Source organism: Dermochelys coriacea, chromosome 27 (genome assembly GCF_009764565.3).
Source record: "Dermochelys coriacea isolate rDerCor1 chromosome 27, rDerCor1.pri.v4, whole genome shotgun sequence".
Taxonomy (NCBI): domain Eukaryota; kingdom Metazoa; phylum Chordata; order Testudines; family Dermochelyidae; genus Dermochelys; species Dermochelys coriacea.
In genome coordinates, this window is record NC_050094.1 from 15069054 (window position 1) to 15086280 (window position 17227).

Below are 17227 nucleotides of genomic sequence, written 5' to 3' on the forward strand. Positions count from 1 at the left end.
CTTAGAGACTAACAAATTTATTAGAGCATAAGCTTCGTGATGCATCCGATGAAGTGAGCTGTAGCTCACGAAAGCTTATGCTCTAATAAATTTGTTAGTCAGTGATAAGAAAACCTTAACTTGGACAAGGCCAGAGTTAGTTTCTGAGGGTCAGGGGTGGCTCCGGAGATGGTGTAGGAGATCTGGGAGGCATCCTCTGGATCAGTTTGGGGGGCTGGGAGGGATCCCAAGGGTCGGTTGGGGGGAGGGAGGGATTGCTCCCCAGACTTGGGGGGGGGCTGGGAGGGATCTCCTGGGTCAGTTTGGGGGGCTGGAAGGGATCCCCTAGGTTGATTGGGGGGCTGGAAGGGATCCTTAGGCTTGGTTTGGGGGGGCTGGGAGAGATCTCCTGGATCAGTTTTTTGGGGGTAGGGGTCCCCTGGGTCGGTTGGGGGGGCTGGGAGGAATCCCCTGGGTCAGTTGGGGGAGGGTGCTGGGAGGGGTCCCTAGGTTTGGATGGGGGGTCTGGGAGGGATCCCCTGGGTCAGTTGGGGGTGATCCCTAGGCTTGGCTGGGGGGGCTAGGAGGGATCCCCTGGGTCGGCTGGGGGCGGGCCGGGAGGGGGGTCCCCTGGGTTGGCTGGGGGAGGGGCTGGGAGGGGTCCCCTGGGTCGGCTGGGGGCGGGCCGGGAGGGGGGTCCCCTGGGTCGGCTGCGGGAGGGGGCCGGGAGGGGGGGACCCCTGGGTCGGCTGGGGGAGGGGGGGCTCGATCGCCGGGGTCGGCCCCACGCCCCCCAGCCGCGGACATGGTTTCGCTCGGGCACAGTGATACAGCGGGGGGGGGGCGTGGCCGGCCGCTGATTGGCTCCCGGGAGGGCCGCCCCCCCCCCCCCAGCTGGCCGGCCCCGGATTGGCGGAAGCCGCCGCGCCGGGAGGCTGGATCCGGCCATGGCGCCCGCCGCGCTCCTGCTGCTGCTCCTGGCGGCCGCCCCGGCCCCGGCCCCGGCCCCGGCCCCCGCCCCCGCCCCCGCCCCCGCCCCGCAGGCGGCCGACGCGCGGCAGGAGGCGGCGGTGCGGGCGCTGCTGCAGCGGCTGCTGGGGCCGCGGGCGGCCGCCGGCTTCGCCGTCTCGGTGAACCGCTCGCTGGCGGCCGGCGGCCCGGACACCTACCGGCTCAGCTCCCCGCCGGGCGCCGCGGTGCGGGTGCGGGTGGCCGGCTCCAGCGGGGTGGCCGCCGCCGCCGGCATCTACCGCTACCTGCGGGAGCTCTGCGGCTGCCACGTGTCCTGGTCCGGGGCGCAGCTGCGGCTGCCGGACCCGCTGCCCGCCGTGCCCGGGGTGATCCGCGGCGCCAGCCCCGACAGGTAACCGGGCCCCGCCCCAGCACGGGCCAGGCCTGGGCACTGACCCCGGGCCAGCCGCCGCCGGCTCCTGCCGGGGCCGGAACCCGGGGTCGGGGCCCCGCCGCGGGCCCTGGCTCCCCCGGTGCGGGGCTCCCCCGGTGCGGGGCCGGGCTGGCTCCGGCAGACGCCGTTCCTCGCGGGCAGCCGCGGCTTCCCCCGGGGGCAGGGGTTGGGGATCGGAGCTGACCGGCCCCTGCTCTCCTGCCGGCAGAGCCGGGCCGGGAGCGGGCTGAGGACCTGGTCCGCAAAGTCCCATCCCTCCGGCTGGGAGCTGAATTCCCATCGCCTGGTTTCTGAGCGGCGGGGGGCGGGTGGCGGCTCCGGGTGCAGCAGGAGGCCGCGGGATGCTCCTGGCCTTACCTTGGCGCGGCGCAGGCCCCGGGCAGCGAGGCCCCATGCCAGGCTCCTGCACGCTGTCCACGGCCAGCTCCGCCTTTGGGGGGCGGAGGCGGGGGGCTTCCACCTGGCATGGCTGCGCGGCCCCGACTGCGGTCTGGCAAGCAAGGGCTGAAAGTGATGGGTGCTGAGGGGTCTCTTGTTCCGCCTCTGATGCGCATGCTGCCCCGTACCTAGCTGGGGTGACTGGGGCCGGCGGGGAGCCGGGGGTGCTGTTCCCCTTGTGATGTCTTCACCCCCAGAAGCTACTTCAGAAAACATCGGTTGCCCGTTGGCTTCCCAAGCCCTGGGGCTGAGAACTCCCCAGCCTTTCCTGCTGTTGGATTCCGTGGTGGGATTGGAACAAGGGGCTCCCTCCAGCGGTCGGGGCCCCCCACCGGCCCTGGTGCAGCTGGAGATGCCATGGACAGGTTTGGTTCATTTACCACCCCCTCTGGGTCTGCCAGGGCCTGGGTGTGTTTCTGCAGCTGGGGGCCTCTCTCACCCCTGCCCCACGCGCTCCTGTCCTGAATGTTGGCCCTACCTGGAATTTAGATGCCATAGGCCAAGTTTGTGGCTGGTGCAAGGGAGTGGAGTTAATGGAGCTTACACCAGGGATGTCCTTGGTCCTGTATCTCTGAACCACAGGTGTGAGATTGATGGGTGTCTGGCTCTAGCATCTGTTCTGCCCACTGTGCAGCTGCTCTGGGGTGGGCCCGTGATGGGGCCAGAGGATTCTGCTGCAAAAAGGGCACTTCCCCATTTAAGAGGGTGCTTCAGTCAGCTGCCTGCAGCCTTCCCGGGCAAGAGGAAGTGTCTCCCTGTCCGGGAGCGGCCCCCACGCTGACTGAGAGTCATTTGGATCCTCACTGTGCTGGTCGTATGTACTAGTGCTCTTGGCTGGGTCCTGAACACGCCATGCTCACACCAGCAAAGATCGACCCAATTAGCTCAGCCGCTGGGGCTCCTTAGGGGAGCCTTCCCTTGGCGTGTAAAAGTTGACAAAGGTCCTGGCAGGTGCATAAGGGCTGCGTGGCTTGATAGGTTTTGCTACATGAAAGCAAGGGAAGGATCCGGAGCAGAGGGGTTGCACATGCAGGTCCTTGGAAACCAATCATCTTCCCACAAGGCTGCCCTGGCGGTCGGCCTGTGGTCTGGTGCGGCTAGTCAGGAAGCTTTGGTTAGTGCTCCTTCAGCCGGAAGGCAAAGCCCTGCAGCGTTTCCCACTAGCTGCTGCGCTGGATCCAAGGGTGCGGGAAGGGTCTTGGTGTGGTTCATTACCATACAGTCAAGCAACTTGTGAAATCTTGTGGCTCTCACTTGAGATCATCTGGAAACAGCCTCCTGCTGTTCTTGCTGCTTCGAGGGAAAAGGGGAACTGTCCGTTTAAAATTCTTCACGGGCAAAGATATTGCCTTACCGTAGAGCGCTGCAGGGGATCTCAGCGCCTGGTCCTTGCTGTCATGTTTGCTGCTTGCACTTCGTTAGTCTTGGACAATGACCGTTACTCTCTGTCTAACATAGAGAATGGGCCCTTCGGTTTGTTGCAAACAACTGGATCAGTTTCCTGCTAGGCTTTGCATGAGCTGTAGGTGTTTGAGCTGCAAAACACACAGGGGGATGTTGAAATCGACACAAAAGAAGTGTCTCAATTGAAAAAACCAAGTCCCTGTGTGTAGCATTAGGGGTGTAACGTTTGCCCTCATGGGAAAAGGCTGTCTGAGTTAATTAGTCTGCAGAAGAGAAGAATGAGGGGGGATTTGATAGCTGCTTTCAACTACCTGAAAGGGGGTTTCAAAGAGGATGGCTCTAGACTGTTCTCAATGGTAGCAGATGACAGAACGAGGAGTAATGGTCTCAAGTTGCAATGGGGGAGGTTTAGATTGGATATTAGGAAAAACTTTTTCACTAAGAGGGTGGTGAAACACTGGAATGCGTTACCTAGGGAGGTGGTAGAATCTCCTTCCTTAGAGGTTTTTAAGGTCAGGCTTGACAAAGCCCTGGCTGGGATGATTTAACTGGGACTTGGTCCTGCTTTGAGCAGGGGGTTGGACTAGATGACCTTCTGGGGTCCCTTCCAACCCTGATATTCTATGATTCTATGATTCTATGAATTCTCCAGCATCCATGGCGCCAGTGCTGGCCGGGAGCGGATACGATGCATGGATGCACATTAAGCTCCATTGCGAGGAGCTGCCTGTGTCCCGGTTTCTTTCACTCGCGCCAACCCGGAGGTAGTCTCCTGCGGTGAGGTCAGGAGTCTGGCGTGTTCTCTGAAGCATCTGTTCTCTCCGCTCCCAGGTTCCGCTACTACCAGAACGTCTGCACCCAGAGTTACTCTTATGTGTGGTGGGACTGGCCTCGCTGGGAGAGAGAGATCGACTGGATGGCGCTCAACGGCATCAACCTGGCGCTGGCATTTACCGGGCAGGAGGCTGTTTGGCAGCGGGTTGAGTATTTGATTTGTTTCTAGTGAAGCCATGTTGCATACAGGGCCTAGCTGGGGCTTTTCAGGAGGGTGGGGAGACACGTTAAATGTATTGTCCTGTGGACAGCACAGAACAGGTCGCTCTGGGGGGGAAGGCTGCTGTCCGGGGAGCGACCCAGCCCCTTGATGTGGGGCAGCAGCCCAGCCGTCTCTGGTCAGCGTGGCCAGATAGATCTGCTGTGTTGGCTGAGCTGGGGCTGTGGATGCTGGGATTGGCCAGAGGGGAGCGTTCCCAGCATTGGGCACGTCCAGGCTGAACACTCCCTGCAGACTGAGCCAGCGCTGTGCTCAGCAGGGCAGCATCTTCCTGTCAGCAGCAGCTGGGAGCAGCAAAGGGCTTCAGCTGAATCTGGCCATCTGCTTTGAGCAGCTGATGTCACCCCTTGTGTTCTTTCCCTCGTTCGCTCCAGGTATATCTGTCCTTGGGCCTGAACCAGTCTGAAATAGACGAGTACTTCACTGGGCCCGCCTTCCTCTCCTGGAACCGCATGGGGAACCTGCACACCTGGGCTGGGCCCCTGCCTCTCTCCTGGAACCTAAAGCAGCTGTACTTGCAGGTACCTGCGCTTGGCTCGCTGTTGGGGCCAGGTCTGTGAGCACCCAGCCTGCATGTTGTGGAGACGCCCCCTCCAACAACTCTCCCTGCAGAGCTCCCAAATGCCACCGTGCCTCAGTGTGCACTGCCAGACAAGCATGTGGGAGCCAGGGGTATGGTGCTGCCCATGAGATGCGGGGGCTGTGGAATAAGCTCCCAGTGGAAGGGCCCTAGGAAACGTGCTCTAGGGACTAGCTTTCCCTGGCCCCCAAAGAGCTGGGACACTGAACTGACCTGGGTATTGTCTCCATCGTCCTAGTCCCTCTGGACTGAGAGCAGCTCCTGAGCTGAGCTCCAAGCCAGGCTGTCTTTTTTTCCCCCCCCATCTGGTACCTGTGGGCTCAGAACTTTGTTCAGGGCTATGACTGGGGGCTGGAGACTTCAGTACGGATACATTCACGTGGCGCGTGTCTGTCCCTGAGCTGGGTGGTGCAGCCCAGAGCAGCGCGCCTCCGTCTCCTGGCCCCTTCTCCCCCTTTATCCAGCTTTTCCTCCTTTCTCCCAGTACAGGATCCTGGAGAGGATGCGGTCGTTGGGAATGATACCAGTGCTGCCGGCATTCGCGGGGCATGTCCCCAGGGGTGTCTTGAGGTAGATGCAGATGTGTGAGTGCATCAGGGTTGGGGCTTGGGCAAGATCAGTTCTCCCAGATGGGCGTCTCTCCCCACCGAATACAACTCGGCCGCATATGCCTGAGAGCAGCAGAGATCCATGGGACTGACAGAGCTGTTAGGGATGTAACTGGTTCATCAGTTAACCGTTTAACTGGTAAGCATTAGGCTTACTGTTAACCTGTCCGTAACCGTTTACCCTGGTGGCCGGCTGGAGCAGCCCCAGCTATGCCAGGCCGGGCAGGACCCCATCCCTGGTTGCGGTGGGCTGGCAGGACCCTGGTGGGTAGGCGGCTGGAGCGGCCACAGGCCCACAGCCCACTGGGATCCCAGCTCCGGCTGGGCCAGTGGGACCCCAACCCGTGCCACCCTGCGCCGATCCTCCAGAGCAACCTCGGTTAACAGTTAACCGATTAAACTAGATAATTTTAATCATTTAACCGGTTTCCTTTTTTAACCAATATTTCCGTCCCTAGTAGCTGTGCACACCCATCTAGGCCAGGCTCCCCAGATGGCTCCTTGCACCCACGTGCAGAGCTCTGCATTGCTGGGTGGGTTGGGGAAGCCCTGCCCCCTGCTCTGACTCCCGGCTGCTGGTCTGTGCTGTAGGGCTTTCCCTCGAATAAACGTCACTCGGCTTGGGAGCTGGAGCAACTTCGACTGCACCTACTCATGTGCCTACCTGCTGGACTCCGGTGACCCTATGTTCCAAGTGATCGGGACCCTCTTCCTGAAGGAGCTGATCCGAGAGTTCGGCACGGATCACATCTACAACGCGGACACCTTCAATGAGATGAGCCCCCTGTCCTCCGACCCTGCCTACCTCTCGGGGGTCAGCACTGCCGTCTTCAGATCCATGACCGGAGGTAGGACCCGAGCAGGAAACCAGGCTCCTCCTAAAGGGCTTGGATGGCTCAGGGGTGGGAGCTGGGACTCTTTCATCCCAGGGCTTTGGGTCAAGGCTGGTCTACATTCCTGCCGGCTGGGCTGCAGCTCAGACTGTCCCCAGGCTGTGCTGGCTTGGTGGCCCAGCTGGAATGAGTTGGTCATTTCAGGGCAGTGGATGAATGGCCAGTCATGAGCAGCCTCTACAGAGGAGGGACATGGTGAGGGCTCCATGGGGCAGGGGCATTAGCGAGACCAGGAGGGCAGTGCACGGGGGAGCCTGCCCGGGCTGAACTGGCTCTGGGGACTGCAGCAACCAGGCCAGGCCCTTGCATGCAGCTTGGGGGGTGAGCTGCACAGTGAGCTCTAGGGGCTGGCAGGTAGGCGGATGCCCTGGGACGAGAGTGGGGCTGGCACCGCTCAGAGCCCAAGGGCAGCTGATGCACTGAGCCCTTTATAGGGAGCGACAGCTGTGGGGCAGCTCTGTTGTGGGGGGACAGCATGTCCTGATGCCACTAATGGCTCTGTGTGTCTGTCCCCAGCCGACCCTGACGCGCTGTGGCTGATGCAGGGCTGGCTCTTCCAGCACCAGCCTGACTTCTGGCAGCCGGCCCAGGTGCGGGCCCTGCTGCGTGGCGTGCCAAGCGGCCGGATGATCGTGCTGGATCTCTTTGCGGAGTCCAAGCCCGTGTACCAGCGGACAGAGTCCTTTTATGGGCAGCCCTTCATCTGGTGCATGCTGCACAACTTCGGCGGCAACCACGGCCTCTTCGGCACCGTGGAGAGCATCAACCAGGGCCCCTTCAATGCCCGGCGTTTCCCCAACTCCACCCTGGTGGGCACCGGCCTAGCCCCGGAGGGCATTGAGCAGAACGACATGGTCTACGAGCTGATGAATGAGTTGGGCTGGCGCCAGGAACCTCTTGACCTCCAGCGGTGGGTTGCCAACTATGCTGAGCGGCGCTACGGTGCCAGGAATGCGGAGGCAGCCAGCGCCTGGCAGCTGCTGCTCCGCAGCGTCTACAACTGCTCGGGGCTCTGCGTCAACCACAACCGCAGCCCACTGGTGCGCCGGCCGTCCCTGCGCATGGCCACGGAACTGTGGTACAACAAGAGCGATGTCTACGAGGCCTGGCGCCTGCTGCTGGGTGCTGCTGCCGAGCTGGGCACCAGTCCCACCTTCCGCTACGACCTGGTGGACGTAACCCGGCAGGCCGTGCAGCAGCTGGTGAGCGACTACTACCTGGAGATCAAGCAGGCCTTTGAGAGCCGCTCGCTGCCGGAGCTGCTGACAGCCGGAGGGGTGCTGCTGTACGACCTGCTCCCGGAGCTGGACGGCCTCCTGGCCAGTGACCCCCACTTCCTGCTGGGCCGCTGGCTGGAGCAGGCTCGCGCCGCAGCCACCAGTGATAAGGAAGCCGAGCTGTACGACCTGAATGCCCGCAACCAGGTGACACTGTGGGGGCCCAATGGCAACATCTTGGACTACGCCAACAAGCAGCTCGGGGGGCTGGTGCTGGACTATTACCGGGTGCGCTGGAGCCTCTTTGTCTCGGCACTGGTGGAGAGCCTGAACACCGGCACTCCCTTCCACCAGGAGCAGTTCAACCAGGCCGTCTTCCAGCTGGAGCGGGGTTTCATCTACAATGGCAAGCGCTACCCCTCCCAGCCGGCCGGCGACACGCTGGAGATCGTCAGGAAGATCTTCCTCAAGTATTACCCCCATGCCATGCGGCACGGCCGGGTGGGGGCTGCGTGAGGGCGGCTGGTGGCTCTGTGGGGGTGGGAACGGCGTCTCTGGGGGTGGCCTGGTTTCTCCCATGCCGGAGATGCTGGTTCCCCCAGCTTCTGTGGCCCTCCTCTCCCCCCAAGCCTCTGCCAGAGCCTGAACCAAGGCTGTGGACCCAAAGGGAAACCAAGCAGGAGCCTTGCGCTGCATGTGAGCCACGCTGCCATGTGGGCAGGAACAGGACTGGGCTGGACCCACCAGTGCAGCACAGCGAGCTGGGGAAAGGGCTGGAGGGACCAATCCTGCATTGGCCCTCTGGGAGCTGGGATGCTCTGACCTGACCAGTGTCTCCAACAGCCCAGCCTTGCGGCTTGGAGGCTGATCCCAGTGTCTGGCGGAGGCTGCTGGATTGTGGGGCGGAGGGTGGATGAGGCCTGTTGCAGAGGCAGGCAGGACGGAGGGTGAGAGTGCTGATCCCCAGGGGCATGGGATTCGCAGAACGGGGCAGGGATAGACACTGGGATATCATGGCACTGGTTGCAGATCTGGAATGGGCACATGTGGGCAGTGCCTGCCATGTAGGTGATGCCCTCGCTGCTATAGGCTGAAAAAAAACCCAAGTGCCATTTCCCCACCACTGGCAGCAGCAAGGTTTGGGGAGGCTCTCAGAGGAGGGAATCGCTTCTGAACAAGCCAGGGGGCAGGAAATGCAGCAGAACCCTCGCAAGCCCAGGGGAAGAGTCTCTTTGTCCAGGGAGGGGAGTGTTAACATGCTGCTATTCAGGGGTCTAAAGAACAAAAATCAGGGAGGCCAGAAAGCCCCAATCCTGCTGATTTGATGCTGTTGCAAAGTGGTGCAGCCAGCCGGGTCCCTGCGCTGACTGGCTGGTGGGCAGGGCCGGCTCCCTGCGAATCTCGCTCCCTGCCCAGGGCTAGGAGGAGGCACTGCATTGCCTGCACCTCCCATCTGTCCCTGGCTAGGGGGTGCTGCCTCAACTCCTGTCCCCCATTTCCCCCCCAGAAGCCCCCTCCCAGCCCCTGGGTGTCAGAGCAGTTCTAAGGGCTGTCCCCACTCTTCTCCCCATGTGCCCTCTCTGTTGGTCTCAAATGGGGGCAGATCTGCCCCAGAACAGCAGTTCACCCACATGGGGTTATTCCTAGTGCCAGGACCTGTCTGGATGGGGGCCGGCTCCCCACTCTGAACCCCCCGTGCCTTTGTACTAAAGCAAAAACAGACTTTGGGAATATATTTTTATGAGGACAGTATATTTTTACACCAGAGACCCCCCCCATTCACCCCCCTCCACCCAGAGCGCTGCTCTGTGCCTTGCCCCCTTCCCGCGCCAGCATGTGAGGCTCCCAAGGAGAGCTGGCAGGTGTCTGAATTCCTCCTTGCACCTGCTTCCAGTCGCTGCCAGTCTCTCCAGCTCTGGGGCTCAAGAGGTGCAGCCGGAGCGCAGGGGCTGGGCTGCAGTGGACTGTCGCTCTTTTAGCCGAATGATTTTCATACGATTGTATAAGTTGGTTTGAACTGGCAGCACTTTTCGGAGACTCTGATGCCCGTACTGTGCATGCCAATTAAAGCCCTGGCATCCGTTCATTCCGCGTCTGAGGGTGTCTCTTCCCCGTCCCCTCCCGGCGTTATTGGCAGAGGGCTACAGGCAGAGGGCAATGTGGCTCTTGGCGCTGTGCATAGCGGGGCGAGGAGAGTGGCAGCTGTGAATCAGAGCAGGTCTCTGAGAACAGCCAGAGGCTGGAGTTCACAGCTGCAGGCAGTCACAACACGGCGCATCCCGGACAGGCTGTCTGCAGCCAGCCAGCTGTTCTGGCGCTGCGGGACTCGGCTCTCCCCTCCGAGCTCTGGGGGCTCTATGCTGGTGGAGTTTGGCTTGAGGTTCATAGCCAAGATACCCTTTTGTGGGTCTTAAATGAGCAACTGCAGGGGCCTGGCTTTGGATGCCCCTGGACCAGTCGCTCCTTCCCTCCAGTTCGGTCCCAGAGGACTGGAGAAAGGTTTGACATTTGCCATCTTTAGGAAGGGGGCCAATGAAGTGCCAGGGCACTACAGGCCAGTCAGCCCAACTTCGATCCCTGGAAAGCGACTGGAACAAATTACTAAACAATGCATTTGTAAGCACCTGGTGAATAATGAGGACTAGCCAGCATGGATTTGCCAAACGAGCTGAATTTCCTTGGCAGGGTCACTGGCCTAGTGGATGGGGGAAGAAGCAGCTGGGTTATCTCTCCCTTTTCGCCAGGCTTTGGTGGCTCCAAGGGGAGGAGTGGAAGCTCTTTTGCTGGGGCATTGGTGTTAATGGGGGCTTGGATGAAATGGTGGAGAGCACACGGAGCGATCCTGCTCTGGCCCTGCCCCGTGGGGAAGGATCAGGCTGAGCCCAGGGGTCCCTGCTGGCCCCAATTCCTACCTGTCAACCCCCCACCTCACTGCTAACCATGGCTGCCTGAGGCTGTTACAGCCCTAAGTCCGTGTCCTGGGCCGGGGTGAGGCCATTTGTCTCCTCCTGCAAACGGCCTGCCCCTGCCCTGCCACACCCCGCCCCTGCTTGGGGCCTCAGCCATGGCCTCTCTGCTGAAATCTTATCTCCAGCTTGCTGAGAGTGAAGGCAAAAGGGAAGCTCTGCTGGGGGTGGAGGAGGGATGGGGGAGAGCCCAGCCTTGAGATAAGAAAGTAGACAAAACAGCAGAGCCCACAGCCCCTGGGCTGTCTGCAGGAAGCAGGCGTTGCAGCTGCATTGGATGCTCAGTCTCCGAGCCAGAGCCAGCGATGGAGAAAACCGTGGTGCTCATTACAGGCTGCTCCTCGGGGATCGGCCTGGGGCTGGCCGTGCGCCTGGCCTCAGACGCCTCCCGCAGGTTTAAAGGTACTCCCCGGGCTCGTAGAGCCATGAGCTGGAGCCAGTCCTGACCCCATGGCTGGTGCGCTCCAGTGCAATGGGCGGACGAGGGGCCGGCAGATGCATGTTCCTTGGCTGGGAAGGAGCTGGGCTCCTCAGCCCCAGGGGATGGGAGTAGTGGCTGTGGGTTGGAGATGGGGATGCTATGGGGCCGGGCATGGTGGGGCCGACGGGATACACGCGCCTTTAAAGGTAAAGGGGGAGGGATAGCTCAGTGGTTTGAGCATTGGCCTGCAAAACCCAGGGTTGTGAGTTCAATCCTTGAGGGGGCCATTTAGGGATCTGGGGTAAAAATTGGGGATTGTGCCTGCTTTGAGCAGGGGGTTGGACTAGATGACCTCGTGAGGTCCCTTCCAACCCTGATATTCTATGATTCTAATGGCCTACAGGCCCCCTAAGAGAAAGCAATGGGGCAGCCAGGCTACTCCCTTCCAAGAAGTCTCGGCAGAATAAACTCCCTGGGGCCAGAGGGGCAGATGGGAGGAGAAGAGCAAATGATCCTGGGCAGGTCACAGCCTGGGGGAGAAGAGGTGACTTGGAGCCACATAGTGTCAGGCAGCACAAGGGGTGTCTAGTCCCAGCACACGCCTGGTGGTGAGCTGGCTGGGGCCCTGAGCACTGGTGGGGCAGCAGCTGCTCCTGGTCCATGCAGATGGGGCTCCCTAGAGATCACCCCTTCCGTTCATCCCAGGAGGTGGGGGAACCGAGTCACTCGCTCTGCTCCTGCGTGGCCCTGGACGGAGGTAGCCCTTGGGGCCAGCAGATAGGCTGAACTGGGCCAGGATGAGCCTTCGGTCTGAGGGGAGCATGGGCCCAAGGTATCTCCTGGGGGGGACGTTCAGGAGACACTTGGTATGGTGCAATCCACAGCAGAGCCTTTGTCCTTTGGAGTTGCTGGAGCTGCCCATATCAGGAAGGTCTTTGTACCCACCAGAGTGGGGGGCCTCCCCTGGAGGCAGAGAAGATCCCCCGCCAACTGCCCAGTGGCTGGGGGAGATTGCAAGCAGCCCCCACCCCAAAGCTGGGTGCTTGTTCTCTCCTAGTCTACGCCACCATGCGCAACCTGGCCAAGAAGGAGCGGCTGCTGGAGTGCGTGCGGGGCTGCCACGCCAGCACCCTGGAGATCCTGCAGCTGGACGTCACCGACCCGCTCTCGCTCGCCACAGCCGTGCAGCAGGTGCAGGAGCAGCGTGTCGATGTGCTGGGTGAGCCAGTCTGGCCAGACATCTCTGCAAGCCCTCGCTCTGGGAAAGGGGCCTAGTTACCCAGCCAGCCCACTGTATCTCCCCATCTGCTGGGCACCAAGGAAGATCTACCACGTTCCCCTCCAGCTGCCAGATCTGCCATGTGTGACAGGTCCGTGGGGGTCGCACAGCTGAGACCCCACTAGCCAGCTCCTCGAAGGATCTTCCCATGGGCCCAGCCTGCAGAGCCTCTGAGGGAAAGGGAGGCCCCCAGAACAATGGGGGGAGGGCCAGTGAGGCCTAGCCCCCCCCAACACAGAAGGGGATAATGTCCAGTCCTGCTATCCCTGGGGTTTGTCATAAAGCCCCAGCACCCGGAGCCCATGACTGGGTGAGAATCATGCTTCTCACTGCGAAAGAGACAGAAGTGTCCAGCCCTGGTGTCGGGGTAGCCACTGGGAGAGGAAAGATCTAAGGGCTCAGCACCCAAAAGCCAGGGACCACAGCCCCATGCTTTGGATTTCTAAGCCAATTTCATGACGTTTTGGGGGCTGACTTGTTTTTGAATACGTGGGGCTGGCGCTGAGGGGGACGTGGGCCCCAGGGAGCTCCCTTCCCTGCACCCCACTAACAGTGGCTCCTTGCTATGCCCCACCCCCAGTGTGCAATGCAGGGGTGGGGCTGATGGGGCCCCTGGAGACCTGCTCCTACCAGGCCATGAAGACCATCTTCGATGTGAACGTTTTTGGGACCATTGGCACCATCCAGGCCTTTCTGCCCGGCATGAAGCATCGCAAGGCCGGCAAGATCATCATTTCCAGCAGTGTGGGGGCGCTGCAAGGTGAGACCCCTCCTGCCCCATGGGGGATGGGGGAGATACCTCCTAGGCCAGGCTTGGTCAGCAGCCCTGTCCCTGTGGAACCCAGCGACCCTCTCCCCAGGCACCTGCTCACTGCATTCAACTGCACAGAGCTGGCCGCCCCTCACTGCAGCCTGTGGGGTCCCGGCCCCGGCCTTCTTGGGGAGATTCCAGCCATGCATGGCCTCACCGTCCACCAAGGACCCTGGGGAGACTGGGCATCTCACAATGAGCTACTGCAACAGGAGCCCAAGCAGCTGCTGTGGCTAGGCGGGGATTGGGATTGTGGCTAGGCTCCCCTGACGTGCACACACCAGCACAGCCATGTATGTGTTCTGTTATGCTGCCCGCACCCCATGGCTGTGGGTACCTACGTAGTCTTGCAAATCCCTCCTCCTCAGGGTGAAAGGTGGGGCCCAGAGTAACATGTGAGCTCCTGGGGTCTGTCTGGGAGGAGTTGGCCTGGCTCTCCCTGCCAGTTCTCACCCGTCCCTCCCACTGTGCCCTAGGGATCCCCTTCAACGCTGTGTACTGTGCCAGCAAGTTTGCCGTGGAAGGTCTGTGTGAGAGCCTGGCTGTGATCCTGCAGCAGTTCAATGTGCAGTGAGTACCACGGGGAGCTCACAGTGAACGGGCCTGAGGCCATGCAAAGTGCTATGCACCTGTCACTAGCACTCACTGCCCTGCAGCCATCTCTGGGGTGGAACAAGGCAGCTGTAGCTTGGTGCTATTGCTCAGTAGTTTGGGATGGAAAGGATGTGACAAAGCGGGACTGTTCTTAATGTTTCCTCTGAATACTGTAGGGGTGCCTCAGTTTCCCCTATGCAGTTCTTAAGTATCTAGGTGGTGGGATAAGGGGGTATGATTCTTGCAGAGCTCTAGAGGGCAGGTGTGTGCAGGGGTCTGGACACAGAGAATGGCCGACACCCTGTTTCCTGGCCACTGATGGCCTGGCCCTTCCCCCCTGCAAGGTGAGAGCTAAAGGGTTGAGAAAAAAGGAACCAGGTGACCTCCTGGCCCGGGAAAGGGACAAAGCCCAGAGGAGGAGGCGCTGGAGGGTGAGGCAGTTTGGAACTGGCTGGGGACATGGAGTGAAGTGCAGATGGGGTTGTCTGACTCACTGCCCCCCAAAATGGACCTAGCTGAGGGGTCCTGTTCTCTGCACCTACAAGCTCTGGTTTAGACCATGTTCCTGTCGTCTAATAAACCTTCTGTTTTACTGGCTGGCCGAGAGTCACATCTGACTGTGAAGTTGGGGGGCAGGACCCTCTGGCTTCCCCAGGACCCCGCCTGGGTGGACTCGCTGTGGGAAGCGCACAGAGGGGCAGAGGATGCTGAATGCTCCGAGGTCAGACCCAGGAAGGTGGAAGTTGTGTGAGCTTCTTGCCCTGGAGACAGGCTGCTCACAGAGGAGACTCCCCCAGAGTCCTGCCTGGTTTCGTAGGGAGCAGATCCAGAGCATCACTTGGGGACTCCGTGACAAAGGGAAGAAGAATCCTGCAGCCAATTGACAGTGCAGGGGCAGTTCCAGGCAAGAGGATGGAAACACCCGAATCACTGGCATTCATCCATTCCTGGAGTTTAAGGCCAGGAGGGACCATTAGATTGTTTGGTCTGGCCTCCTGCATGGCACAGGCCAGAGAATCCCCCAGTTCCCCTGTCCTGAGCTCAAGAGCTGGGGTCTGACTAAAGCATTGCCCACAAAGGCACCAGTCTGGGTCTGTAGACCCCAGGAGACAGAGAACCCACCAGTGCCCTGGGGAGCTTGTTCCAGTGGTTAATCACCCACCCGCTTACAAACCGCTGCCTTATTTCTAACTGGAATTTGTCTGGCTTCAGCTTCCAGCCGCTGGTTCCTGTTCTGCCTTTCTCAGCTAGCTTAGGGAGCCCATATTTTCTTCCTTGGAAGGTCCTGTCGCGCCTTCCTAGTCCCCGCTCAGTCGCCGTTCTGAGAAGCTGACCAGCCTGGGCTCGGTCCCTCTCTCTGTGCGGCATCGTCTCCAGCCCTGGAATCACTTTTGTGACTCTTTCCTGCAGCCTCCCCAAGGTCTCCACACAACGCTTGCCCCAAACCTGCACCCAGCGTTCCAGTTCCAGCACCGCTCGCACCACGGCCGGTTACGGAGGGGAAATCTGGGCGGCTTGGAGACGTCTGTGCACCAGCATGTCCAACATGCCACCATCCTCAGCCCTAGCGTGTAACGGCTGTGCTCTCCCTGCCTCTGGGCCTGTCCCCATCACACACACCCCTCCAGCTCCTGGGGGCCATGGGCTCAGATGCCATATTGGAGAACTGGCTCAAGATGCCGAGTGCCCAGGGCATGGGGGTGAAAGCCCCTCTGTGCATGCTTGTAGGGTGTCACTCAGGGCTCTGCCCCTGGGCAGGGTGGGGCGTGCTGGCTCTGTCTGCACAGACAGCTGTCCCCTGGCAGCTGCCCGTCTCTGCTCTCTCTCCTGCAGCATCACGCTGATCGAGTGTGGCCCAGTCAATACGAGCTTCCTGGCCAACCTGCAGAGCACGGACACCGAGGGCAGCGCGCTGCAAGGCCTGGACCCGCAGACCCGTGCCCTGTACAGCCAGTACCTCCAGCACTGCCAGAGCCTCTTCCGCGACGTGGCCCAAGACACCGAGGAGGTCCTGCAGGTCGCTCCCAGCCCCCTGCTTCTCTGCTCAGAGGAGAGGGGCAGGGCCAGGGGTTGAGACAAGCCCTGAGCCCCAGAGCAGCCAGAGTGCTGAGGAGGGGTCTCCGCAGAGCGATCTAGCCCTGGGGAGAAGAGCCATCAGTCGGCAGTGACAGGGGGCAGCCACCCCCTGACCTCACACTGCCAGCTGGGGCAAGGGGGACTGGCTGGGACCTGGCCCAGCCCTCTCTGCCCACAGGGGCCTGAGGTGGGGGCTGCTCCCTGGACAGGGGAGGGGTCCGTACAGTCCCAGGCAGGTCTCTGGCCCTGTAACACTGACGTGGCCCTGCTCTTCCCGTCAGCGGAGCTCCCTGCCAGTCAGCGAGGGGATCCCCAGCCCCCAAGGGGTCCCCTGCCTACTACCAGCTTGGAGCTGTCCCTCATATGCCCCCTCTCTGCTTTTCCCAGGTGTTCCTGGAAGCCATCTGTGCCCCCTGCCCCCCTCTGCGCTCTTTCACCACCCAGTTCTTCATGCCGCTCACCCGGCTCAAGCTGACAAGCCCTGACGGCTCAGAGTACGTCCGCGCCATGCACAAGTTCATGTTCTCTGCCGGCGAGGCCCAGGGCGACCGGGTGTGAGGGGGAGCAGCACGGCCGTCCCAGAGTGAGGAGGGGTTCGCAGTGAAGCAGCCCTCGCGTTGCCCTGAGTTTGTACAGGTGGGCTGTGCTCCCCACCCAGTGGGGACATGACCCTGCCAGGGGGCCCTAATAAACTTGTCTGCTCCCTGCACGGCTCCTGGCTCCATCTACCCCGCCGCTGTGCCCTGCAGTCTGCACTGCCCTGGGGGCTGCTGCAAGGGGGGGGCACGCTGGGGGGGTATGCGGGAGGGAGCTGCGGTAGCAAGCTCTGCTCTGGTTGCGTCTGCCCTGGGGGTGGATGGGGCTGGGACCTCAAGACACCTTGCCAGGTGCCACAATTGCTGTGGTGAAGTGTCAGGGACTCCCAGCTATCCCCATGCACCTCCCCAGCTGGCGTGGGAGGATCATGCTGACAGCTGGGGGTTGCAAATCCCACCAGCCAGTCTAGCCCCCATGGCAGCCTGGGGCAGTGCTGGGCCCTGCCTGGGCATGGGGAGGTCTGCCACCCCCACCCCTTGCTGCTCTCCCAGTGCGAGCTGTAGTTCACCGGTCTCTATACTAAACCTAGTCCCCCAAAGGCAGGTCACAGAGTCTCCCCTGCCGGGCCGAGGTCCTGCCATCTGCCTTCTGGAGTAGGGCGTGAAGACAAGGCCATGCCAGGGCATTTAAAGCTTGAGCTGTGGCCCCCTTCAGGCATTTCAACCTGACAATGCTGCTCGATCTTCCCTGTGTCAGCAGCCGCTGGCAATACCCGGTGCCCAGACCGGTGTGTGAGGAATCCTGGCCCTTACATGTGGCACTGAGCCCGGTGGGCACAGCCACCTTCATGCACCAGTCAGCTTGGAGCAGCAGCTCTCTGGCGTGAACCACACTGCAGGAGGGGCCTCAGCATTAGCTCCTGTCTCCACTGCTCCCCCGACCCCCTGCTCTCTCTGTGCCCCCCG

General features: G+C 61.3%; 2 protein-coding genes across 4 annotated transcripts; both read left to right on the top strand.

The window, feature by feature from the left end:
* Positions 1-896: 896 nt before the first annotated feature.
* On the top strand, positions 897-9662 carry NAGLU (N-acetyl-alpha-glucosaminidase). Its single transcript, XM_038385877.2, has 6 exons — positions 897-1342; positions 4058-4205; positions 4655-4801; positions 5345-5430; positions 6060-6316; positions 6878-9662. The coding sequence occupies exons 1-6, from the start codon at positions 927-929 to the stop codon at positions 8092-8094; spliced, it is 2271 nt and encodes a 756-aa protein (XP_038241805.2). The 5' UTR covers positions 897-926; the 3' UTR covers positions 8095-9662.
* Positions 9663-9805: 143 nt separating this feature from the next.
* On the top strand, positions 9806-16430 carry HSD17B1 (hydroxysteroid 17-beta dehydrogenase 1). Of its 3 annotated transcripts, none has more exons than XM_038385878.2 (6): positions 9806-10946; positions 12023-12184; positions 12825-13004; positions 13532-13625; positions 15483-15666; positions 16113-16430. In XM_038385878.2, exons 1-6 carry the CDS (start codon positions 10850-10852, stop codon positions 16281-16283), a joined length of 888 nt encoding a protein of 295 aa, XP_038241806.1. In that variant the 5' UTR covers positions 9806-10849; the 3' UTR covers positions 16284-16430. The 3 variants fall into 3 exon arrangements, with proteins under 3 accessions (XP_038241806.1, XP_038241807.1, XP_043359342.1); XM_038385879.2 differs by having other exon boundaries at positions 15483-15657; XM_043503407.1 differs by having other exon boundaries at positions 9806-10566.
* The last annotated feature ends 797 nt before the right edge of the window (positions 16431-17227 follow it).

Coding starts and splice junctions, on each gene's coding strand:
- NAGLU (XM_038385877.2), top strand. CDS start 927: ATGGCGCCCGCCGCGCTCCTGCTGCTGCTCCTGGCGGCCGCCCCGGCC. Junction 1,343..4,057: donor CGCGGCGCCAGCCCCGACAG/GTAACCGGGCCC, acceptor CTCCGCTCCCAG/GTTCCGCTACTACCAGAACG. Junction 4,802..5,344: donor TAAAGCAGCTGTACTTGCAG/GTACCTGCGCTT, acceptor CCTTTCTCCCAG/TACAGGATCCTGGAGAGGAT.
- HSD17B1 (XM_038385878.2), top strand. CDS start 10,850: ATGGAGAAAACCGTGGTGCTCATTACAGGCTGCTCCTCGGGGATCGGC. Junction 13,005..13,531: donor CAGTGTGGGGGCGCTGCAAG/GTGAGACCCCTC, acceptor ACTGTGCCCTAG/GGATCCCCTTCAACGCTGTG. Junction 13,626..15,482: donor CTGCAGCAGTTCAATGTGCA/GTGAGTACCACG, acceptor TCTCTCCTGCAG/CATCACGCTGATCGAGTGTG.